A 27415-nucleotide genomic window follows, 5' to 3' on the forward strand; every position below is an offset into this window, starting at 1 on the left:
GTCGGATCTGAGTTTTCGCGAAGTGAAAAATCAGATCTAAAAAGCTTTTATGCAGACGGATCAGCGGATCCGTCTGTGTGAAAGTAGCCTACGGACAAGGATGATGGACGCGGATGTCAATCTTGTGTGCATCCGTGTTTTTTCACGGACCCATTGACTTGAATGGGTCCGTGAACCGTTGTCCGTCAAGAAAATAGGACAGGTCCTATTTTTTTGACGGACAGGAAACACGAATCACGGATGCGGCTGCAAAACGGTGCATTTTCCGATTTTTCCACGGACCCATTGAAAGTCAATGGGTCCGCGAAAAAAAACTGAAAACGGAACAACGGCCGCGGATGCACACAACGGTCGTGTGCATGAGGCCTTACACTGCAAGATGATCGCCAACGAGCATTTAGTCTATTTGCATTGTATCTAGTAGTAGTCCAGTAACCTTTTTATGTTTGCTTTTAGCAGGGCAAAATGTTGAAGGATTTTTTAAAAAAAAAATTACAATTTAATTGAACTAAATAACAAAATTATCACAGTAAATGTGTGTATGTTCACAGCCTCAATACTAGACAATCTACTGATTGCTTTACTAGAACATAAAACGATAAAATAAAAACATTTACACTAAAAGTCTAATGATCTCAACTGGTTCAAAAAAGGTTTTAATAACTCTAACCAAGGTCACTTCATGTTTCCAATTTACCGCTGCTGACCCGAATTTTTAGCACTTTGTATTTACACATTTGCACCCTGATAAGGCTGTCCCATTGGGGATTTGATGCTAATCTGATCTTGGGACTGTTTTAGTCAAATGTGACATTAGTAGAAATTCCTAATCATCACATTTCAGGTCCACAGTTTCACTGTAAATAGATTCATTCAGACGACTAGCGAATTCCCTCCGAGAAAGGAACCAAATTTGGCTCTTCGTAAGTTTGGAGGATTTAGTGCTGCTATGAAAAGCAGACAAATTAAAGCTGCAGAGCCACCTAGTGGTGTTAAAAGGAACATAGCTCAACATGAATAACAGCTTGTAAAGTTGTAGGCACTGAAAAGAATACAGGATAAATATTGTAATGCTGAAATCAAATTTTCTGCCATTTCAACAACACAACATTTAGAGGACAACTTACTTAGCAGTGCAAAGAATATGCTTATATACCCCTTATGTCTGCAAATCCCTTGCTGGTAGGCCTTATCTATGCACTGCTGGAGAACACCCATGCTTATGTAGCCAAAAACGGACATGCAGGTTATGGTTTCATGGGTTTGGGAACACATGCAGGAGTCCTTAAAATGCATCTGGCTCCTCTACAGTGCTTGAAAATCAACTACGTGCAGAAAGTTTTTTGCACTTTTTGATATAGTGAGTAAAGCAGACTCTTAAATGTATTTCTTATTCATTTACAATTTGGGTTTTTCTTTTCTTCCTTTTGTACAGTTTTATTTTTTTCTCTACGTTTTAGGCTTTAACCAATGAAATGAATGATATGGACAGCTAGCTGCTTTACATTTTGTTTGTAATAACTTGATAACAGGCCCCTTTAGAACATAAAATGAGAACATTTAAAACTTTAGATGGATTCATTTGTTTTAAACCAAACCCCACACTAAGCAGATGGAGATTTATATGATACGTGTTATACTCAGAAAAGTGGTTACCTGGGTCTTTTTGCTTCATTCTGTAAATGCCAACTTCACTCCTCCCCCCCCCCCCCACAGATATTTCTCCTCTGCTGTGTCCCCTCCCCCATTCATTATGCTATATAACTTATATATTACTTTCCTATAAGGGTATGTGCATCTGTTTTCTGCTGTTGACTGACATTTAGGCTGGGTTCACACTTGAGCGTTTTACAGCGCGTTCAAACGCGCTGTAAAACGCTCAACACATGAAAACCAATGCTTCCCTATGGCCCTGGTTCTCACTTGAGCGTTTTACAGCGCTGAAAAACGCGCTGTAAAACGCCCTACGCTCAAACAAGTACTTGAGCTTCTTTGGGGCGTTTTGACGCGCGTTTGTGGCCATAGGACATTGCAGTCAATCACACAAACGCGCGTCAAAAGCGCGTTTACTATTGCAAAAACCGCGCGTCAAAAACGCGCGTTAAACGCGCATATCAAAGACGCTCAGGTCTGAACCCAGCCTTAACAAACTGCTGCAGGTCAGCTCCAGGTTTAGCTCCATTTAATTTGGTTAATTTGTATTCGCCACCCAGGCATAAACCGCAGCAAAAAGAGTCATGGATTTTATCACAAACTGCAGAAGAATCTGCCCTGTGCCATAGCCTAATATTATATTATGTGTAGTTGTATATACCACTGCTCTATGAAAAATACACTGATAAGTATGCTTTGTACTAGATTTTAATAGATGAATAAAAAAAAAATGTGGTAATTAAAAAAAACATGCTAAAATAAAAAAATAACCCAAATTCTCCGTTTTTTTCCAATCTTTTTCTTTGCTGCGGTGATGACTTGCTGTACACCCATGTGACCACTGCAGCCAATCACAGGTCTCAGTGGCCATGTGCCATACATGCAGGCATCACTGTTGAGGCCAGAGATTGGCTGCAAAGACTACATGGGTGTACACCATGTCACCACTGCAGTAAAGTAAACCTCGGGGAGCTGAACAAGTGGGCACTGGCTATTTTATTCTAATTCGGACCAATATTTAAAAATCCTGGATAAAACCTTTAAAAGTATTTAAAATGAAAGCCGGACGCTAACCTGTAGCATAAAAACTAGACTAAAAAAACATAGATCTTACACTAATACAAAGCCTAAGGTATAGGCTAGTCAGCTAAAATTATCCTAATTGCCTAACATAGATTGACAAAAGGAGGGAGAAGGAAAGAATAGGGTTAATATTTGGACCATATTCTTGTGAAAATAAAGGCATCCAATTCATCAAGCAAAATCTATTTGTGCAATAGTCCTTGCAATCAATGCAGGATTTGCTGCTGACAAATTTATATATCCCACGACAAAAGCCAATGCCAATAGCCTTGCAATAAAAGCCAGCAGGGATTATCACTTTTATTCAAACAATTCCAATTTATGATGAATTTTCATGTGGTTGTTTTAGACTGAGTGGATTTACATCCTGTCACTGGTTTTCTCATCGCAAAATTCCACAATTCTTAATAAGACAATATTTTTTTTTATCCCTCTCATTACTTGGGCCCAGAAAATATGCTCCACAGAGAGCAGTTGATAACAGCTCTTGAGCTGAAGGAGGATGTTAAATCATGGGCTACACTGAATCCCTTCCAAGTCTAATGAGACAGGATTGTAGGTATTTAGCTTCAACTCATCAAGATAGTTTCATCGGATTCCCACTCGGTAGTCCTCCATACTGTCCAGGTGAGCGGATGACTATGTGGAAGAGGGCGAAGGTCTCATGCACATGGCGGGGCGCTGTATGTGATATAGCCTTAACATAAGACAGATGTGTGTCTAAGCTCACAGTAATATATATCGTGGTGCTGCAGATGAAAAAGGGGGAGCTACACGTTACTAGATATGGGTTTGACTCGCTTAGCATTTTGAGGGTACAGCGAAAACATGGAGGGAGATTTATCAAGACTGCGGTTCCCAGACGCCAGCGTTGACACCCCTGGATGGAGTAAGATGCCCTTATTTATTAAGAGGAAAATGCCTCTTAATAAATTAGTCGCATCTCTGGACCTCCGAGTGACAGAAACTCACATCTACGCCAGCTACGGGCAGACTTGAGCTATAACCTATGCCAGTTTCTGGCACAAGTTACAGGTAATCCAGCGGGTCACGCAAAGCTCTGACCCCTGCGACCAAACTACAGCTCTTGTCTCGCCACTTCGGAAAAGCATAGAGGAGTTCAAAAAGTAGCAAATATGGTGCACGCCAGAATAGTGGCGTAACTAGCTTAATACATGTTCCCCATGGTGTCAACAATGTGGATTCTCTAGAGTGGAATTGCGTGTGGAAATTCCGCAGAGTTTTACAGTAGTGGCAACATAGTGGATGAATCTTAAAAAAATCTCTAAATATTGCGTAAAATCTGCAGCGGACATTGACCAGCGGTACGGATTTTAAATATGGAGCATGTCAATTTATGCTGCAGTACATGGCATATCCACAGCCAAATCCACTGCCAAACTGCATGTACAGTGGATATAAAAAGTCTACACACCACTGTTAAAATGTCAGGTTTCTGTGCTGTAAAAAAAATGAGACAAAGATAAATCATTTCAGAACTTTTTCCACCTTTAATGTGACCTATAAACTCTACCACTCAATTGAAAAACAAAATGAAATCTTTTAGGTGGAGGGAAGAAAACAAAAAAAAAACTAAAATAATGTGGTTGCATAAGTGTGCACACCCTCTTATAACTGGGGATGTAGCTGTGTTCAGAATTAAGCAATCACATTCAAAATCATGTTAAATAGGAATCAGCATACACCTGCCATCATTAAGGCTACTTTCACACTAGCGTTCACACTGGTGTCTGCACAGACGGATCCTCCCCTATAATGCAGACGTTTGGATCCGTTTAGAACGGATCAGTCTGCATTATAGTTTAGAGAAAATTCTAAGTCTGAAAGTTGTTCAGACGGATCCGTCCAGACTTTACATTGAAAATCAATGGGGGACGGATCAGTTTGAAAATTGAGCCATATTGTGTCAACTTCAAACGGATCTGTCCCCATTGACTTACATTGTAAGTCTGGACGGATCCGTTTGCCTCCGCACGGCCAGGCGGACACCCGAACGCTGCAAGCAGCGTTCGGGTGTCCGCCTGCTGAGCGGAGGCTGAACGCTGCCAGACTGATGCATTCTGAGCGGATCCGCATCCACTCAGAATGCATTGGGGCTGGACGGATGCGTTCGGGGCCGCTTGTGAGACCCTTCAAACGGAGCTCACAAGCGGAGCCCCGACGCTAGTGTGAAAGTAGCCTTAAAGTGCCTTTGATTAACCCCAAATAAAGTTCAGCTGCTCTAGTTGGTCTTTCCTGAAATTTTCTTAGTCGCATCCCACAGCAAAAGCCATGGTCCACAGAGAACTTCCAAAGCATCAGAGGGATCTCATTGTTAAAAGGTATCAGTCAGGAGAAGGGTTCAAAAGAATTTCCAAGGCATTAGATGTACCATGGAACACAGTGAAGACCGTCATCATCAAGTGGAGAAAATATGGCACAACAGTGACATTACCAAGAACTGGACGTCCCTCCAAAATTGATGAAAAGACGAGAAGAAAACTGGTCTGGGAGGCTACCAAGAGGCCTACAGCAACATTAAAGGAGCTGCAGGAATATCTGGCAAGTACTGGCTGTGTGGTACATGTGACAACAATCTCCTGTATTCTTCATATGTCTGGGCTATGGGGTAGAGTGGCAAGACGAAAGCCTTTTCTTACGAAGAAAAACATCCAAGCCAGGCTACATTTTGCAAAAACACTTCTGAAGTCTCCCAAAAGCATGTGGGAAAAGGTGTTATGGTCTGATGAAACCAAGGTTGAATTCCAAAAGATATGTTTGGCCCAAAAACAAGACTGCACATCACCAAAAGAACACCATACCCACAGTGAAGCATGGTGGTGGCAGCATAATGTTTTGGGGCTGTTTTTCTTCAGCTGGAACTGGGGCCTTAGTTAAGCTAGAGAGAATTATGAACAGTTCCAAATACCAGTCAATATTGGCACCAAACCTTCAGGCTTCTGCTAGAAATCTGAACATGAAGAGGAACTTCATCTTTCAGCATGACAACGACCCAAAGCATACATCCAAATCAACAAAAGAAAGGCGTCACCAGAAGAAGAAGAAGTTTTGGAATGGCCCAGCCAGAGCCCAGACCTGAATCTGATTGAAAATCTGTAGGGTGATCTGAAGAGGGCTGTGCACAGGAGATGCCCCTCGCAATCTGACAGATTTGGAGTGTTTTTGCAAAGAAGAGTGGGCAAATCTTGCCAAGTCAAAATGTGCCATGCTGATAGACTCATACCCAAAAAGACTGAGTGCTGTAATAAAATCAAAAGGTGCTTCAACAAAGTATTAGTTTACACAACCATATTATTTTATTTTTATATTTTTTCTTCCCTCTACCTAAAACATTTCAGTTTGTTTTTCAATTGAGTTGTACAGTTTATAGGTCACATTAAAGGTGGAAAAATTTCTGAAATGAACTTTCTGAGATTTATCTTTGTCTCAATTTTTTTACATCTTAGAAACCTGGGGTGTGTAGACTTTTTATATCCACTGCAGCTCATGTGGTTTTTGTCATGGATTTTCCAGAAGTCCGTACTTCAGCTCTTCAGGTGACTGGGAGCTGAACTGCAGTACCCTGGCACGGCCAATACATGGTGTACCGTGCCTTCTGTTTCCAGCTCTATACACTGCATTGTTTCTGGTGCCGGCAGCTGCCTGAAACATGTGATCGGTAGGGGTGCTGGGTGTAGGACCCCCACTGACCTGATATTGATGACCTGTCCTGAGGATAGTCCTGGATAACGCCTTTAACCCCTTCCCAACCAGCGCAGCGGGACATGACTTGACGCCCAGCGTCGTACTATTACGACCTGCTGATCGGGCGGGTGCAGGAGCTGCGCCCGCCCGATCAGCTGCGGGGTATCGGCTGTTTTAGTTAGATGGACCCATGCTGTATGCTCTGACATCGGTGAAAACTCCAAGGACGGCGCATTAACCCCTTCTATGCCGCAGTTAGCGCTGACCGCGACATAGAAGGGGTTTGCTGAGGGAGCCCATCGAGTCCCCGCGCTGCTGTGGCAGGGACCCGATGGGTGAGAAGGCAGCCCGATGCCTTGCAGAGGCTGCCCAATGCCTTGCACGGCAACGGGACCTGCCTTCTACGGGTGCCGAGGAGATCCAGCCTCAGGCTGGGTCTCCTAGGCAACCTGTTAGTGTATTACTCTGTGTAATACACTAACAGGCAATGCATTACAATACTTTGCAGAGGCAATCAGACCCCAAAACTTAAAGTAAAAAAGAAAGTTAAAAAAAAAGAAAGTAAAAAAACAGTGTTTTTAATTTAAAAAAATTACGTTTTAAGTGAAAAAAAACCTCCCCTTTTCCCCTGATTTTAAAATAAATTAAAAAAAAGAAAGAAAAAACACACATATTAAGTATCGCTGCGTCCGTAACAACCGGCTCTATAAATATTTTACATTATCCACCACATCCAATAAACACAATAAAAAAATAAAAACTGTGTCAAAAAAGCCATTTTTGTCACCTTACATAACAAAAGTGCAACACCAAAAAAACTATAGCTTTCAGAACATGAGACACTAAAATATGATTTTTTTTTTGCTTCAAAACTGCTATTATTGTGCTAAAGTGAAATAAATAAAAAAGTAGATATTTTAGGTATTTCCGCGTCCGTAACAACCTGCTCTATAAAAATACCACATGACCTAAACCCTCAGGTGAACAACGTAAAAAAAAAAACAAATGTAAACAGTGCCAAAAAAGCAATTTTTTGTCACCTTACATCACATAGATTGCAACACCAAGCAATCAAAAAAGGCGTATGCCCTAAAAAATTGTACCAATAAAAGAGTCAACTCCTCCCGCAAAAAAGGAGACCCTACCTAAGACAATCAGTCAAAAAATAAAAAAGCTATGGCTCTCAGACTATGGATCCACTAAAACATAATTTTTTTGGTTTCAAAAATGCTATTATTGCGTAAAACTTAAATAAATAAGAAAAAGTATATATATATTAGGTATTGCCACGTCCGTAACAATCTGCTCTATAAAAATATCACACGACCTAACCCCTCAGATGAACCCTTGAAAAATAAATAAATAAAAACTATGCCAAAATTACCAATTTTTTGGTCACCTTGCTCAATAAAGTGTAATAATGAATGATCAAAAAATCATATGTACCCAAAAATGGTACCAATAAAAACATTACCTCTTCCTGCAAAAAACGAGCCCCTGCACAAGATGATCGGCAGAAAAATAAAGAAAATATGGCATTCAGAAAATAGAGACACAAAAACATACTTCTTTTTCAAAAATGCTTTATTATGTAAAACTGAAACAAAGAAAGTAGACATATTTGATATCATAGCGTCCGTAACAACCTGCTCTATAAAAATTGCACATGATCTACCCAGATGAATGTTGTAAAAAATAAAAACGGTGCAATTTTTTGGTTACTTTGCCTCACAAAAAACTTAATATAGAACAATTAAAAATCAAATGTACCCCAAAATAGTACCAATAAAACTGGCACCTTATCCCCTAGTTTCCAAAATGGGGTCACTTTTTGGGAGTTTCTACTGTGTGGGTGCATCAGGGGGGCTTCAAATGGGACATGGCATCTAAAAACCAGTCCAGCAAAATATGCCTTTCCATAAACCATATGGTGTTTCTGTTTCTTCTGCGCCCTTACATCATTTTACAACCACATGTGGGATGTTTCTGTAAACCGCAGAATCAGGGTAATAATTATTGAGTTTTGTTTCGCTGTTAACCCTCGATGTGTTAAAGAAAAAAATGGATTAAAATGGAAAATCTGCCTAAAAAGTGAAATTTTTCAATTTCATCTCCATTTTCCTTTAATTCTTGTGGAACACCTAAAGGGTTAACAAAGTTTTAAAAGCAGAGAAATTTAAATCTAGAAAATTTCGAATTTTTAAAATCTTTTGGTAAATTTGGGATTTTTTCATAAATAAAGGTGAACTACAGTATATTGACTCAAATGTATGACTATCATGAAGTACAATGTGTCACGAGAAACCATCTCAGAATGGCTTGGATAAAAAGTGTCCCAAAGTTATCACATAAAGTGACACATGTCAGATTTGCAAAAAATGGCCTGGGCAGGAGGGCGAAAACTGGCCCGGGGTGGGAGGGGTTAACATGAATCCTAAATACAGCTGTGTAGCTTATGGTGAAGCACAGAGCAGAAACTTTATCCTATGTGTTTCTGCTTTTCACATTTCTATACAAGAGTAATTATACATACAATGTGTTTGTTTTGTCATCTTTTAAAGCATATTCATGTGGTACTTTTACCATGACACCAGCAGGCTTGAGATGTATTTATTCTGGAGAGGAGGCTGCAACCAACACATATATCAACCATATGACACGTCCGCTGGTTGAAATTATATCAGAATAAAATTCAGTACAGGACTGCAGGCACCTTTAGTTTTCTCTTTGAAAATGTACTGTAGTAAAGATCAAAAATAAACCCTTTCAGCCCCGGAGGGTCTTTTCATTTTTGCGTTTACGTTTTTCACTCCCTGCCTTTTTTTTCTTTTGCGGGACAAGTTGTACTTTCTTATTCCACCATTTAATATTGCATACAATACGGTGGGGAGCTGGAAAAAAAATCCATATTAGGTGAAATTAGAAAAAAACACAATTCCGCAACAGTTTTCTGGGTTTTGTTTCTGCGGGGTTTCCAATACGGTAAAACTGACCAGTTACTTTCATTCTCCAGGTCAGTACGATTATGGCGATACCACATACCGTATGTATAGTCTTTCTTGCGTTTTTATACTGAAAAATATATATATTTTTTTGCAGTTAGGTGTATGGAGCTGTGTGAGGGCTCCTTTTTTGCAGGATGATATGTACTTTTTATTGATACCATTTAGGGATGTTTACAACTTTTTGATCACTTTTTAAAAAACGTTTTTGTGGGAAGAGAAGGGATAAAAAAAAACGGTGAATTTGACATATTGACTTTTTTTTTCCATGTGGGATAAATATTTTTAGATTTTAATAGTACGGGTGATGCCCATAATGTGTATTTTTTTTTTTTCATTTAGGGAAAAGGGTGGTGATTTCAATTTGTATATATTTTTTTTATTTTTAAAAAACTTTTTACACTTTTTTTTATAGTTCCCATATGGAACTATAACAAGCAGTCATTAGATTCCTTCTTTCATAGACTTCAATGCGTTAGAACTGGAGTCTATGGGGATTATACTATGTTCCTATGGAGACCTGCCACAGGCAGGAGCTCCATAGGAGCTAATGTGCAGTAGCCTCCTGTCAAACAGGCGGACAGGGGCTGCCACACATTACATCCAGCTCCCCCGATCCTTAACAGGGGAGCTTCTGGGTTTTAGCACGTCTAGATGCCTTGGTCACGTTTGAGCCCTGCAGATCAGCTGTTTGAAGAGACTGCAGACCTCCATCATGGCCGCAGTCTCTTCCTGGACCAGTGATGTCCAAATCATTGGTGCAGCTCAGTCCCAATCAAGTGAATAAGACCTCTTTCACACGGGCGTTGCGGGAAAAGATGCGGGTGCGTTGCGGGAAAATGCATGATTTTTCCAAGCGAGTGCAAAGCGTTTTAATGCGTTTTGCACGCGAGTGAGAAAAATCGGCATGTTTGGTACCCAGACCCGAACCCAGACTTCTTCACAGAAGTTCGGGTTTGGGATCGGTGTTGGGTAGATCATATATTTTTTCCCTTAAAACATGGTTATAAGGGAAAATAATAGCATTCTTAATACAGAATGCTAAGTAAATTAGGGATGGAGAGGTTAAAAAATAAATAAACTCACCTCATTCACTTGTTCGCGCAGCCCGGCTCGTCTTCTTTGAGGACCTGGGAGGAAAAGGACCTTTCCTGATGTCACTGCGCTCATCACATGGTCCATCACCATGGTGATGGACCATGTGATGAGCGCAGTGACGTCACTAAAGGTCATTTTCCTCCCAGGTCCTCAAAGAAGAAGAAAGATGATGAGCTGGGCTGCGCGAACAAGTGGATGAGGTGAGTTTAATTATATTTTTTTTTTTTACCCCCCCCATCCCAAATCATTCTGTATTAGGAATGCTATTATTTTCCCTTATAAGCATAAAAAAAGAATAAAGATCGGTTCCCTATCCCGATCATCACCTAGCAACCATGCGTGAAAATCTCACTGCATCCGCACTTGCTTGCGGATGCTTGCGATTTTCACGCAGCCCCATTCACTTCTATGGGGCCTGCGTTGCGTGAAAAACGCACAATATAGAGCATGCTGCGATTTTCACGCAACGCACAAGTGATGCGTGAAAATCACCGCTCATCTGCACAGTCCCATAGAAATGAATGGGTCCGGATTCAGTGCGGGTGCAATGCGTTCACCTCACGCATTGCACCCGTGCGGAAAACAAGCCCGTGTGAAAGGGGCCTAAGTCTCAGCTACAATACCAAACACAGCTGCTATCCAAAAGGATGGTGCTGTGCGTGCTAAGATGCAAGGAGTCTGCGGAGCTCACCGAAGTGCCGCAACCTCTTGAAACAGCTGACTGGCAGGGGTGCCAGGAGCCTGACCCCCAGCGGTCACTTATTGATGACTTATCCTCAGTATTAAGGGACAGCTTTACTAATCCCATCTAATATCTACACAGTGTATCTTGCGGCATAATAAATTTGGTGCATTTCTAGACATTTTGGGGGTCATTTATCAAACTGGTGTAAAGTAGAATTGGCTTAGTTGCCCATAGCAACCAATCAGATTCCTCATTTCATTTTCCAGAGGAGATGTTCAAAATAAAGGTGGAATGTGATTGGTTGCTATGGGCACCTAAGCCAGCTCTACTTTACACCATTTTGATATTTATTCTGAATTTACACCACCTATTGGTTGCCTTGCTTTATGGCACAATTTTAAGCCATGTCCCTTTCCCACAAAGTCATACGCCTTTCCTGCTAAACTATGCCCCTGGTCTAGTGTGAAGCAAAAAGCGTCAAGACAAATAATAAAAGTGGTGCAAGGCATATACACCAGGTTTTTGACTGCGGAATCTTCCGCTCAGGTCCTGAGTACATGCAGCTGAACAGGACGTCTCAGGACCCGAGCAGAAAAGCCTGCAGCCAGCAAGCGAAGGTGAAGACAGAAGTACTGACAAAACTATCTTTCCTATACAGGAATTTTATGAAAAGATCAGGGAACCCCTTTAAACCAGATTTTTGGAGCAATTAGTAAATCTCTCCAAAGTCTTCAAATTTTCTTTCTTTTTTTTTGTTTGTTTGTTTGTAAAATGCATCTTTTCATTTTACAGCTTTAGTTTGTATTTAGTCTTCTGTTTACTACAACTGCACTTCTCATTTATTATTTCTTGTCAGTTTCTTTAGTCTACATTTATTTATTCATTTCATACCGTTACATTTAACTTGTTTTGTGGGTGATTATATTAACATCATATTTGTATAATAAAATCGTTCTTTCATAGGTCAACATCATGGGTGCTTTATGATTTATCATATTCCATATATTTACTGTAATGGTGCTTTCATGTACAAAGTCATGTTATATATGCTTTTTTGTGCTGTCTGTTAAACGTCAATTACCAAGGAAACACAAAGCATTCACAAAGTATATATGAAACAAAAAACTAAAATAAATAAATAGAAAGTGATCAAAAAGTCATACACACCCCAGAATGGTATCAATAAAAAGTACAGATCGCCCTGCAAAAAATGAGCCCCCATACAGCTCCACAAACATAACTACAAAAAAGTTATAGGGGTCAAAATATGGCAGCGGAAAAAAATGATTTTTTTTTCCAACTTTTTAATTATTTTATCAAAAACGCAAGAAAAACTATAGACATATAAGGTATCGCCAGATTCGTACTGACCCGTAGAAGGAAAGTAACTCCTTAGTTTTAATCTCACATTGAACGTCGTAAATAAAATAAAAAATAAAACTGTGTCGCAATTGCTTTTTTCTGCAATTTCACCCCATTTGGAATGTTTTTCCCACTTACATCATATGCAATATTAAATGGTGGCGTTGGAAAGTACAAAAGTTATGGCTCTGGGAAGGCAGGGAGTGCAAAACGAAAACGCACAACAAAAAAAACAACTTCCAGGGTAAAGGGGATGAAGAGAACCTGTCACCAAGAAAATGCAGGGCAATCTGCAAGAAGCATCTTATAGAGCAGCATTGGTATACAGTTTTAAGGGAAAAGATTCCGTATAACTTATGTAATTTATACATTTAAATTCCTGCTCATGCTAGGCTTTAAAGACAAGGAGGCGGTCCTATCAGTGATTGACAGCCTTCCCTCTATGACTGCGTATACAGAGATAGTTGTCAATCACGGATAGGACCGCCTCCTGGACTTCAAAGCCCAGAGCAGGAATTTAAATGAATGAAATACAAGTTTTACTGAATCTTTTCTTATAAAACTATATATCAATGTGCTCAGCTCCTCCTGCTCTATAACATGCTGCCTGCAGCTCAGACACCATGTTCAATGTGACAGGATCCTTTAAGAGACATACGCAGAATAAACTTAACATGTTATTTTACCACTAAGAACGCTGTAAAAATGAAACCTAAAAATGAATGGTGAAATAGACAGTCCTGTGAGCATCACTGAGCATACAGAGACAGCTGTCAATCACTGGGCAGGACTGCTCACTGGACTCCTAAGCATAGAAAGAGTAAGAATTTTAACCCCTCCACGGCAGGCGGTGCAGGGCCTCAGTCTGCAGTGACATCTTTTGGCTGTATACAAAAGATAGGAGACCTCAAAGAAGATTAAAGGGGTTGTGCAGTGTGTTAATAAATGGGATTCACCCACCAGTGGGACCCCCAAAGATCTGAAGGGGGTCCTGTGTCCCCCTTTCTTCCTGACTGCACCACTCGCAGTGGAGGGAGTGTGGCAGCTCCATTCATTGTCTGGGCGACTTCCGAAAAGAAGACTGTATTAAGCGCTCCCACCAAGGTGAACACAGCGGCAGTGCGCACAGACACCAGTGCATTTCAGGACATGGGACCCCATTCTTATAACTGGTGGGAGTCCAAATGATAAGACATTTATCAACGATCCTGTGAATAGGTGATAGATGATGATTCTGGGAAAAACCCTTTTATTATGCACTAGTATGGTATATTACTATACTAGACATCTCTTCATGGAATTAGTACCAAAAAGAGCTATTAAAAACTATATTCCATGCCACAAATAGCACACGGTATAACAGTGATGTCTAAGTTATTGTACTTATTAGGGAAAACTGAAGTGCTAGTTTCCTTAGAGAGAAGAACATTACACTGCCGGCCAACTCTAATCTATTTCTGTACGGTTTTATTATAGGCTATAATACACTCCTCCACAAAGAGACAGGGTGTTTCCCCACACCCTTCTAGTAGCCACAAGTGGCCAACATTCGAGACACTCAAGTCTTATACCTGGAGCAGTAAAAGATAATGTCTTCATACAAAGGTCATGCCAACTCGAAATGAGGGTACCGCTTTATGTGTCACTGGCACTGCCTGACAAAAGCTGGAGGGAGGATCTCTGGCCTCTAATGGAGTCTACAACTCGGGTTAATGTCATCAAATATGAATATGAATAAAACGTCACGTCTGCAATACAACTATATGTTTATATAAAAAGTGGGTCCAGAAGGGGCATCTACAGGCCATCATTCAAATGGCACCAACACAGAATATCACTGGTCAACTGGCATGTATGCAATGGAGTAAAATACTAGGAAGTGGTCACTGCCAAGCTCATGCTACTGACATTTAGCATGTCCTCAAAATCTTTCAAGGCAAAAGGCCAAATTCTGATGGTGTTAGCCATCACTACTGCGGCCAACGATTGAAACCCGCAGTCAAGTGGCGCTGAGCAATGACAACAGTATTGGGTGAAGGCATCTGGCCACCAGCTAAAAAGCACTACATTTTTTAGAATACTAAGGTAAATCTATGTAATATATTTCATTTTATACCTTTGAACACACTTGGGACTGTGTTTTACGGATTGGAGAGTGCCTTTAAAGGAATGATTGCTAAAAGTGAAGAAGAAACATAGGGGTCATTTACTAAGTTGAAATACGCCTAAATTTGGCGTATTTCAGGCGCAGATGGCGACACAGCAGTTAGTTATGCTGCTATCTGCAACTTCTCCCTGATCACGCCTGGTGTAAAGTTGTAGGAGTGGCATGGGCAGGGTAGAGGGGAGGCCGGAAGGCTGGTCTCATTCATCATTTTCTACGCCAGTTTTATGCATAGAAAATGGTCTAAATGTAAGACTGCTCAGATGACGTCTTAGATTTAGAACTGGCCTGCACCTCTTCATAACTTTGGCGGATCCGATGAGCTATGAGCCTTTAAAACGCCGGTCTTAATGAATGTGCCCCAAAGTCTCAAAGCAGACTGATGGAAGACTACACAAAAGAAGTCCAAACAGCATGTGAGATGACTGGCTTGTAAGGCCTGTATTAAGCCAACAGATTATCTGGCAGATTTTCTGACCAGTCATTGGTCAGATGGACTATTACACACACATATATTTATTTATACACACCAATTATTGGTCTGATTAGACAGAAATTGGTCAGAAAATATGTTGGTGTAATACAGCCTAAAGTCACATGACGGCTGACTTTCTAAGGTGCACAGTGATGACTGAACTGATTCTTTTAAAGGGAATCTGTCATCAGTTTTATGGTGTCCTAACTAAGGGCAACATAAACTAGTGGACAGGTCCCCCTAGAAATATTGACCCAGCCGTTTTGCTAAAATCTTGTACTAAACAGCTCCAGTGCATGCCAAACGACTCCCTACGTTTATCAGCTCAACACTCCCCACCCAACGTCTGCTGATTCAAATGGAGAAAACTGTCAATCAGTGCCGTGATCCCATAAATACAGGAACTTACTGGCATGTGTTGGAGCTGTTAGAACCTAGCAGCAGAAAACTGGTGACAGGTATCCTTTAGGAATCACTAGTCATCAAGTGGTTTTACATACTTGCCCACATGTTTAAGTAATGGAACAGAGCCACTGTGGGACAATTTGACAGCTGTTCTCATTCTTCTGTCACATTCTGCTTCTTTCTACTTTACTTAAAGAGGACCTTTCACTAGAATAAAAAAATCTAAACTAACTATACAGACATGTAGAGCGGCGCCCAGGGATCTCCCTGCACTTACTATTATACCTGGGCGCCGCTCCGTTCGCCCGGTATAACCTCCGGTATCTTCATAGTTAGGCTCCACCCAGTGGAACCTGCCGCCGTCTCTTTCTCCTATGCTGTAGCGCTGGCCAATCGCAGCGCTCAGCTCATAGCCTGAGAGAAAAAAAAGCCTCTCAGGCTATGAGCTGAGCTAAGTGCAGGGAGATCCCTGGGCGCCGCTCTCGATGTCTGTATAGTTAGTTTAGATTTTTTAATCTAGTGAAAGGTCCTCTTTAAAGAGGTCTTCAGAAACTTTTTAACTAATATAGTATCTTATAGTTCCAACCAGGAGCGGGCTGGGACAGGGAACAGGGAGGCAATTGCCCCCCAGGCCGCCCTAAAAAACAAATAATTAACAAATAATAATTATTTTAAATTTTTTTCCTCAGGGCCGCACCGCCAATCACCACAGGCGGCACGGCCCTGGATGTCATTGCGGCGGCGGGCGGTAGAAGATGAGCGCTTCCATTGTGGAAGCGCTCATCTCCCAATTCATTTGTATCGCCGCCCTCAGGACAGCGATACAGATGCCTGTGCTGCAGCAGGTCAAGGAGTGGCGTCTCCCTTCCCTGTTCTTCTGATAGGCCGCATTCACTAATGCCTGCAGCCTATCAGAGGCCGGCTCAGGCGGCACAATGACGTCATTATCATCGCGCCGCCTGAGCCGGGCAGCACACAGCAGGGACGCAGGCCGGAAGAGGCCTGCATCCCATCACTGCTGATGGAGGTAAGTATTAGTGGGGGGTTTTTTTTTCTTCTTCTTTGCGGGGGGGGGGGGGGGGGGGAAGCTGGCACTATGGGGGGAGCACTATGGGGGAGCTGGCATTTCTTACAGCCCCATTTTTTGGGGGGTGGCATTCTGAGGGCATTTATTTCTTGCCCATTTGGGGGGGCACTATGGGGGCATTTCTTACTGACACATTATGGGGGGGCACCATGGGGGACAGGAGCACTATGGGGGCATCTGGGGGCTCTAAAGGGGCTTTTTTTTTTATTATTGGCACATTATGGGGGGCACTATAGGGGAGAGCGGCACTATGGGGCATCTGGTGGCACTATAGGGGCATTATTTGGGGGCACTATGGGGAAGTGGGGGCTCTAAAGGGGTCTTTTTTATTGGCACATTATGGGGGGCCCTATGGCATCTGGTGGCACTAAGGGGGCATTTTTTACTGGCACATTATGGGAGTTATTATAGGGGAGAGCGGCACTATGGGGCATTATTTGGGGGCACTATGGGATAATTGAGCACTATTGGGGCATCTGGTGGCACTAAGAAGGGGCATTTTTTACTTGCACATTATGGGGAGAGGGGCACTATAGGGGCATCTGCTGGGGGCACTAAGAAGGGGCATTTTTTTACTGGCATATTATGGGGGACACTATGGAGGCATTTACTGGGGCACTATATAGGGGTATTTTATACTCGCATACATTATGGGGACATTAGCTCAACTGCGGGCACTAAGCGAGAGTATTTCAAGTACTGTCATATTATAGGGAGAATTATTACTACTAGGAGGTATTATGGGGAGCTTTACTACTACTGGGGGGCTATGAGGAACATGATTACTAGTATGGGCATTATAGGGGCATTATTACTACTAAGTGTGCTCTGGCAGACAATTATTTCTATTGGTGGGATTTTGGGGAGGACTGTTACTTTGGGGGGCACCCTGGCACAGTATCAGCTAAGCACAATTATTTTTGGGGGACATTAATCTTTATACTATTAGTGTCTGGGGGCGCAGTTATTTTTTAGAGCACTGTGTGGCAATAATTGTTGAAGGGGGCACTATCTGTGTGGTAGCAGTATCTCCAGGGGGACTGTTTCTGCAGTACAGTATTGGGGGCACAGCGGGCACAGTATTGGGGGCACTATCTGTGTGGTAGTAGTATTTCCAGGGGGACTGTTTCTGCAGTATAGTATTGGGGGTGGCAGGAAAGGGTGTTCAGAAGATGTGAAGATGATGGAAATGTGGGAAACTAATGTCTGTTTGTTAATCTCTGCAGAGACGGGAGATGGCTGAAAAATCATCATGGCGGTCTGGTCTGAATGGAGACGATGAGGAAAGAAAACGTCTACAACAAAGGTGACATCACTGGATGTAAGAGGTATGTGGCGCTATGTAGGAGAGGAGATGCTCCGGCTCCTCCCCCTGCCATTTGCAGAAGGAGGATTCAGAGCTGGGTGAGGACGGCAAAGGGGGCAGCAGGCCACGGGCGGGTGGCAGATGGTGGGGGGAACCACAAGCCCTGGCAGGATCTGGGGAGGGAGGATAGTGGAGGAGCTTCCTGGCTGTAGCCTGCTCTTGTCTATTGAATAATGTGAAGCAGGCAGTGCAGCCAGGACAGGCCTCCCCTCTCCGGATGATGTGTAGAGACAGGCCTCAGCAATAGAATTTCAGCTGTACAGTGTTTGTTGGGAGTGGCCTATTATATGTAGGAGGGGCTTTAATAATGGGTGGGGCTAAAAATGGGCGACTTGACTGGATTTGACCCCCAGGACTAAGGCTGCCAGCCCTCCCCTGGTTCCAACACCCAGGATCCCAACACATCAGCTATTTGAGAAGGCACTCCTGCGAATTACGGCCTTCTCAAGGCTTTCCCTAGGCCAGTGATGTCACGTTCATTGGTGACATGGCCCACGCACAACTCAGCCCCATTGAAGTAAATGTGTCTAAGTTGCGATGTCAGATACAATGTGATATCAGATACAAAGTACAGTGCTGTGCTTGGTTAGCTGAGAAAAGGCTGCAGCACTTACAGGAGTGCTGGGTTTTCTCAAACAGCGGATCGGAGTGGGTCCCGGTTGTCTAAAGAGTGAAGATGGAGTCTCTGATCATTTGGACTTCATTGTGTCTGATAAAACTATGCTGACCTTAAGACTTGTCTGAAATATTTGTGCAAGACTTCGTTCATTTTACCTGATAGAACGAATAAAGATTTATCTGAAATGTTTCTGCAAGATATTGTCCCATTAATTTGACAGAATCATTATGACTTGTAAATGAACAAAGATGCTTTTTTTGGAAATGTTTGTGAAAGAGTTGGGATTCTGATTTACTGCGGATCTGGGAACTGGCCACTCCAAGGTCTGGAATGATAATAGATAAACAAGATATACACAGTGACCCTTATAGAGCGCATTTGCTGGCTCCATTCCACTAGGGGATGAAGTGCCCAGCCTGTTTTGGGCCTCACTGACTAAGCGTTTTTCTTCCTTTTTTCATCGTCTCGTTCCAAGATCTATAACTTTTTTATTTTTCTGTCTATATAGCTTTATGAGGGCTTGTTTTTGCGGGACAAGTTGTAGTTTTTAATTGCGTCATTTTGGGGTACACATAACTTTCTGATTAACTTTTATTAACTCTTTCTGGGAGGGAGATGGGAAAAACAGCAATACTGCCACAGCGTTTTTACGTTATAAATTTTACGGCGTTCATTTTTCGGTATAAATAACATCTTTATTCTCTGGGTCAGTCTGATTACAGTGATACCAAATACATATAGTTCTTTTTAGGTTTTACTACTTTTTTGCAATAAAATCCCTTTTTTTTTTAAAGAAAAAAATGTTTTTACATTGCCGCTTCTCAAGACCCATAACTTTTTTATTTTTCCTTCTATGGAGTTGCGTGAGGTATTGATTTTTGCGAGACGACCTGTATTTTTCATTGGTATCATTTTAGAGTAAATAACTCTTTTTGATCACTTGTTATTATGTCTTTTTCTGTGGCAACTAAGAATAAATTAGCAATTCTGTATTTTATTTTTATTTTTATTTTTTTTACAGCGTTCACCGTAGGGATAATTTATGTGATATTTATGTAGTCTGGGTCGTTACGGACGCGACAATACCAAATATACGGGGGAGATTTTTTCAATGGAAAAAAAAGTAATTTTTTTATGGGATTTATTTTTATTTAGTAAATGTGTTTTTTTTTCTTTTTTTATAACAAACAGTATTTTGATTGCTTTTAAAATGCAATGCATTATCCCTATAATGCATTGCATTTTAATAGCAATGCTATTTTAACATTGACCAGCAGGGTGCGCCAGAGAAGCTCAGCCTGCTGGAAATTACTACAACAGGGATCAGGGCCTACATCAGAAGCCAGGTAGGCTTCGCACATATCGGCACCACGCAATCGCATTTGCGGGGTGCCGATGAGAGACAGAGGGAGTCCGCTCCCTCTGTCACTGCTTTACATGCGGCGGGCGCCATTGCCCGCGGCATGTAAAGTGTTAAACAGCCCGGATCTGCACTCCTGCCGGTCCAGGCTGTTAGAGCAGGGCCGCTCCCAGCTCCAGCGCTTAGACTGGGCCCAGCCTAAGGCCCCTTAGCGACCTCCGTAAAAACACATATCGGTGGTCACTAAGGGGTTAAACAGTTCAGCTAGTGGTTGAATCTCATGTACAAAAAGACACTTTGAGTAGGAAACCGATGTTTTTGCCAATCGAGACTGACTGCTTTAGTTGAAAAGACTTCCCAGATGCTGTGTCGCTGTCAGATGGTGTTAAATCAATGGGTGAATTAAGTTTTCTATACCTTAATAAATAAATATAAATATATATATATATATATATATATATATATATATATCATCTATCTTACACGTGTGTGTGTAGTCTCACTTTAAAGAGCATAAAACCTGAAGTCTCATCAGGAAAGGGATAGGTCATCAGATAAAAAGTCTCAGAAAACCCCTTTAAAGCTGCAAATAAAGAGGTGGGTGTAGAGTAATGGAGCTTGGTGTACATTTACTTTTGGTTGGCAGTGGTGTAACACGTTTTTCAGCCAAGCACCATGTTATAACCTGGGCATTCATATTGTACAGATGGGAATGTGGTATATTGATGTACTTCTTGGAGAACTATATAATCTGATGTGATATCTTTAGTAACCATCTCTGAATATCCCCCACATATACAATGTCAATGAATGACATCAAGTGATCATATAAACAAACATTTATTTTACTCTTTTAGACAAAGTAGTAAAAATATTCGTCAAAGAAACAGTTTACATGCTTAATCTAAACTCAGTGGGGTAAACTAGTGTAACACAGCAACCAATCAGATTCCACCTTTCATTTTTCAGAACTCCTTTGGATAATGAAAGGTGGAATCTGATTGGTTGCTATAGGCTACTAAGCCAGTTTTCCTTTACATCAGTTTTGATAAATCTCCCCTAATATATTTCAGTATACGATACAGTAAATTGATGAAGCGGCACCAGCATGGAAGTGCACAGCATACCTTTAACTCCTCCAAATGGGCCATGAGTCATGTTGCAGGCTGTTCGTTGAAGATTATGTTCATACATCAATTTAATCTGATATTGGTTCCCATGCTCCACATTTCCCAAGGTACCTGCATGAAAAAAATCAGGTTACACTGACATTTTGAGTCATTAATTTTACTGACAAGCAAACGACCATAACATGCACATATATTATAAACTGAATAAGGATGAAGCCACATTTTACAGCCAACACAGCAGCATGCTCAGAGATCTTTTAATCAGATGCAGGGGCGTTGCTAGGCTAAAACATTCGGGGCCTGGGCCCCTGATGTTTTGTCGGAGACCCTAAATGTCCTGCCTGCCAGCTAGATACAACTGTATTGCCAAGGACGGCAATATAATTCAATCTAATGAACTGGAAATGCTGAAGGACCTGTGGTGACATCAAAGGTCTTGTGACCAGTAAAACAGGCAGTGGTTTAGAAGGACCTGCGATGATGTCACCATCATGCTACCAGTGCAGGAGAGGACAGCAGTGAAGAGGAGAAATCCCGGGGGTAGAAGCTGTGGTGATGTCTGCTACACAAGGAGAAGTAAGTGAAGGGAGAGGCAGAGCAATGCTGGGAGTTGTGGTTATTTAACCTCTTAAGCACCCTCACCGTACATGTACATGACCTAAGGACCAGCACCGTACATGTACGGCAGGCTGATTGGGCGGGTGCAGGAGCTGCGCCCGCCCGATCAACGGCACGGACCCGGCAGTCACTGACAGCCAGGCCCCTGCTGCATACGCCGGCATCAGTAAAAACACGATGCCGGCGTGTTAACCCCTTATATGCTGCGGTCAAAGCTGACCATGGCATGCAGAGAGTTCGCGGAGGGTACGGGTGCCCTCCGCTTCCCCATCGGGTCCCTGCGCTGCAGTGGCGGAGACCAGATGGCAGAGAAGGTAAGCCCGATGCCTTCCATAGGCATCGGAGCTTACCTTCTAAGGAAGTCTGGGAGATCCAGCCCTTAGGCTGGGTCTCACAGGCAGGCTGTCAGCATAAAAGCTGACAGCCAATGCATTACAATACAGGTTGTATCGTAAAGCATTGCAGAGGGGATCAGACCCCAGAAGTCGAAGTCCCAGAGTGGGACAAAAAAAAAAAAAAGTTTAAAAAAAAGTTTAAAAAAATAAAAAATGTGTTTTTCATAATAAAGAAAAATAAAGTTTCAAGTAAAAAAAAATAAAAAAATTCTCAAAATGAAAAAAAAAAAAGAAAACCATACATATTGGGTACTGTCGAGTCCGTAACGTACAAAAATATCACATGATCCACCACCTCAACTGAACGCCGTAGAAAGAAAAAAAAAAAACTATGCTAAAACAATAATTTTTCGAAAGCGATCAAAAAGGTGTATGCGCCCCAAAGTAGTACCAATCATACCGTCACCTCATCCCACAAAAAATAAGCCCCTACATAAAACAATTGGACAAAAAATAAAAAAACTATGGCTCTCAGAATATGGAGACACTAAAACATGATTTTTTTGTTTCAAAAAAGCTGTTATTGTGTAAAACTTAAATAAAAAAAAGTATACATATTAAGTATCGACGCGTCCGTAAGAACCTGCTGTATAAAAATATCACATGAACTAACCCCTCAGGTGTCACTTTTTTGGAGTTTCTTCTCTTGGAGTGCATCAGGGGGTCTTCAAATGTGACATGGCAGCTTAAAATTATCCCAGTGAAATCTGCCTCCCAAAAACCATATGGCGTTCCTTTCCTTCTGCGCCCTAACATGTGCCCGTACAGCAGTTTACGACCACATATGGGGTGTTTCTTTTAACTATAGAATCGGGGTAATAAATACTGAGTTTTGTTTGGCTGTTAACCCTTGCTTTGTTAGCAGATTAAACAGGAAAATGTGCCAAAAAAGTGAAATTCTGAAATTTCATCAACATTTTCCTTTAATTCTTGAGGAACACCTAAAGGGTTACCAAAGTTTGTAAAAATCAGTTTTGAATACCTTAAGGGGTGTAGTTTCCAAAATGGGGTAACTTTTTTGGAGTTTCTACTATAGTGGTTTATCAGGGGGTCTTTAAATGTGACATGGCAACTTAAAATTATCCCAATGAAATCTGCCTTCTAAAAACCATATGGCAGTCCTTTCCTTCTGTGCCCTGCCTTGTGCCCCTACAGCAGTTTACGACCACATATGGGGTTTTTCTGTAAACTACAGGATCAGGGTAATAAATATTGGTTTTGTTTGGCTGTTAACCCTTGCTTTGTTACTGGAAAAAATTCATAAAAATTGAAAATCTGCCAAAAAAGTTTTTTCTGAAATTTCATCTACATTTTCCATTTGTAAAATCAGTTTTGAATATCTTGAGGGGTGTAGTTTCTAAAATGGGGCCATTTATGGGTGGTTTCTATTATGTAAGCCCCACAAAGTGACTTCAGACCTGAACTGGTCCTTAAAAATTAGGTTTTGGAAATTTTCTTAAAAATTTTAAGATTTGCTTCTAAACTTCTAAGCCTTCTAACGTCCCATAAAAAGAAAATGTAATTTACAAAATGATCCAAACATGAAGTAGACATATGAGAATTGTAAAGTAATAACTATTTTAGGAGGTATCACCATCTGTTTTAAAAGCAGAGAAATTGAAATTTGAAAATTGCGAATTTTTAAAAATTTTGGTTAAATTTGGTATTTTTTTATAAGTAAAAATGAAATATTTTGACTCAAATTTACCACTGTCATGAAGTAAAATCACTAAAATAAAGTGGCCTAAATGGAAGGAAATTCTCATGCACAATAGGTAGTCTAGTGGTAGGACCCATGCCACACTGAGATACCTTGACGGTGGTGCAAAAGGGCTCCGATGTGTTCCTGACAGGAATACATTGGCTAAAGTCTCCGTTTTAACATCAGTTTGAGGGATTAGCTAGTGTTGTCAGTTTCATATCATTGTGGTGCACCTTTTCCAGTGATTTATGATTATTGTCATGAAGTACAATATGTGACGAGAAAACAATCTCAGAATGGCTTGGATAAGTAAAAGCGTTTAAGTGACAAATGTCAGATTTGCAAAAAAAAGGGGAAAATGGCAGGGTCCTGAAGGGGTTAACTGGGACTGTATGTTAGGGCTGAAGGGAAAGATGTTATTTTACTTGGGACTGTGTGTTGGAGGGGGCTGGGGCAGGGCGATTTTATTTACTTGGGACTGTGTGTTGGAGGGAGCTGGAGAGGGGGTCATGTTATTTACATGGGACTGTATGATGGTGGCTGTAGGAGGGAGTGATATTATTTACATGGGACTGTATGTTGGAAGGGGCTCGGGGAGGGAGTGATGTTACTTACATGGGACTGTATTGATGGCGGTTGTGGGAGGAAGTGTTGTTACTTACATGGGACTGAATGTTGGAGGGGGCTGGGGCAGGGTGATGTTATTTACATGGGACTGTATATTGGAGGTGGCTGTGGGAGGGATTGATGTTATTTACATGGGACTGTATGTGGAAGGGGGCTGGGGGAGGCAGTGATGTTATATACATGGGACTGTATGTTGATGGCGGCTGTGGGAGTGATGTTATTTACATGGACTGAATGTTACAGGGGTCTGAGGGAGGGAGTGATAATATTTACATGGGACTGAAAGTTGAGGGGGCAATGTTATTTACATGGGACTGTATGCTGAAGGTGGCTAGTGAGGGGAATGATGTTATTTACATGGGACTTAATGTTGAGGGGGTGATGTTTACATGGGATTGCATGTTGGAGGCGGCTGGGGAGGGGGTGATATTATTTACTTCGGACTGTATGTTGAAGGCGGCTAAGGAGGAGGTGATGTTATTTACATGGGACTTTATTTTGGAGGGGGCTGTAGATAGAGAGGGATGTTATTTACATGGGAATGTACAGGGTGGGCCATTTATATGGATACACCTTAATAAAATGGGAATGGTTAGTGATATTAACTTCCTGTTTGTGGCACATTAGTATATGTGAGGGGGGAAACTTTTCAAGATGGGTGGTGACCATTGTGGCCATTTTGAAGTCAGCCATTTTGAATCCAACTTTTGTTTTTTCAATAAGAAGAGGGTCATGTGACACATCAAACTTATTGGGAATTTCACAAGAAAAACAATGGTGTGCTTGGTTTTAACGTAGCTTTATTCTTTCATGAGTTATTTACAAGTTTCTGACCACTTAGAAAATGTGTTCAATGTGCTGCCCATTGTGTTGGATTGTCAATGCAACCCTCTTCTCCCACTCTTCACACACTGATAGCAACACCGCAGGAGAAATGCTAGCACAGGCTTCCAGTATCCGTAGTTTCAGGTGCTGCACATCTCGTATCTTCACAGCATAGACAATTGCCTTCAGATGACCCCAAAGATAAAAGTCTAAGGGGGTCAGATCGGGAGACCTTGGGGGCCATTCAACTGGCCCACGATGACCAATCCACTTTCCAGGAAACTGTTCATCTAGGAATGCTCGGACCTGACACCCATAATGTGGTGGTGCACCATCTTGCTGGAAAAACTCAGGGAACGTGCTAGCTTCAGTGCATAAAGAGGGAAACACATCATCATGTAGCAATTTCGCATATCCAGTGGCCTTGAGGTTTCCATTGATGAAGAATGGCCCAACTATCTTTGTACCCCATATACCACACCATACCATCAATTTTTTTGTTCCAACAGTCTTGGAGGGATCTATCCAATGTGGGTTAGTGTCAGACCAATAGCGGTGGTTTTGTTTGTTAACTTCACCATTCACATAAAAGTTTGCCTCATCACTGAACAAAATTTTCTGCGTAAACTAAGGGTCCTGTTCCAATTTTTGTTTTGCCCATTCTTCAAATTCAGTGCGCCGATCTGGGTCATCCTCGTTGAGATGCTACAGTAGCTGGAGTTTGTAAGGGTGCCATTTGTGAGTAGCTAATAAACCCCCTGAAGGGATGTTCGACTAATGCCACTCTCCAGTGACATGCCGGCGAGTGCTACGCTGTGGGCTCTTGCTGAATGAAGCTAGGACAGCCACTAATGTTTCTTCATTAGAGACAGATTTCATGCGTCCACATTTTGGCAAATCCAACACTGAACCAGTTTCACGAAACTTAGCAAGCAGTTTGCTAACTGTAGCATGGGAGATGGGTGGTCTCGTAGGGTGTCTTGCATTGAAATCTGCTGCAATGTCCCGGTTACTGCGTTCACCAGACATCAACACAATTTCTATCCGCTCCTCACGTGTTAACCTCGGCGACATGTCAATGGCTGTAAACAAAGAGAAACTTGTAAATAACTCATGAAAGAATAAAGTTACGTTAAAAACAAGCACACCATTGTTTTTCGTGAGAAATTCCCAATAATTTTGATGTGTCACATGACCCTCTTCCTATTGAAAAAACAAAAGTTGGATTCAAAATGGCCGACTTCAATATGGCCGCCATGGTCACCACCCATCTTGAAAAGTTTCCCCCCTCACATATACTAATGTGCCACAAACAGGAAGTTAATATCACCAACCATTCCCATTTTATTAAGGTGTATCCATATAAATGGCCCACCCTGTATATTGGAGGGGGCTGGAAAGATAGTGTGATGTTATTTACATTGGACTCCATGGCGGAGGGAGGGAAATAGTGTTATTTACATGGGACTGTATTTTAAAGGGGACGGGAGAGATGGTGTGATGTTATTTACAGGGGACTTTATGGCAGATGGAGGGAAATAGTGTTATTCACATGGGACTGTATGTTGAAGGGGCTGAAGGGAGGGGAGTTATGTTATTTACATGGGACTGTATGGTGGATGGAGGAAGATAACTACAGGGGGCACTGAAATCTAGTGGACATTATATGCATTCTTATTACTACTGGGGCTCTATAGGAGGGACTTATGGATCCACCTTATTTCTACTAAGAGCACTATGGGAGGCCTTATTACTACTGAGGGGTCTGTAGAGAGCTTTATTACCACTGGGGGAATAATAGGGGGCCTTATTACTACTGAGGGGTCTGTAGAGAGCTTTATTACCACTGGGAGAAAAATAGGGGGCCTTATTACTACTGGGGACTCTGTGAGAGTATTATTAACACTGGAGGGGTCTTCAACTAATGGGGGCACTCTTCGGGGGCGTTATCACGGTTGGGGGCACTGTAGGGGGCAGTATTACTAATGAGGGCATTCTAGAAGGAAATTACTGTTGGTAGGACTTTGAGGAGAACTCTTACTATGGGGGTCAAG

General features: G+C 41.8%; 1 protein-coding gene across 3 annotated transcripts in view; it reads right to left on the minus strand.

Moving 5' to 3' along the window:
- Positions 1-27415, minus strand: part of BBS9 (Bardet-Biedl syndrome 9) — a 484979-nt gene that overhangs the window by 402702 nt on the left and 54862 nt on the right. For all 3 annotated transcript variants that reach the window (XM_040434317.1, XM_040434316.1, XM_040434315.1), the window contains exon 5: positions 21192-21305. In XM_040434317.1, the coding sequence (XP_040290251.1) occupies positions 21192-21305 (114 nt within the window). The remainder of the gene's footprint in view (positions 1-21191; positions 21306-27415) is intronic.

Source organism: Bufo bufo, chromosome 5, assembly GCF_905171765.1.
Source record: "Bufo bufo chromosome 5, aBufBuf1.1, whole genome shotgun sequence".
NCBI lineage: Eukaryota > Metazoa > Chordata > Amphibia > Anura > Bufonidae > Bufo > Bufo bufo.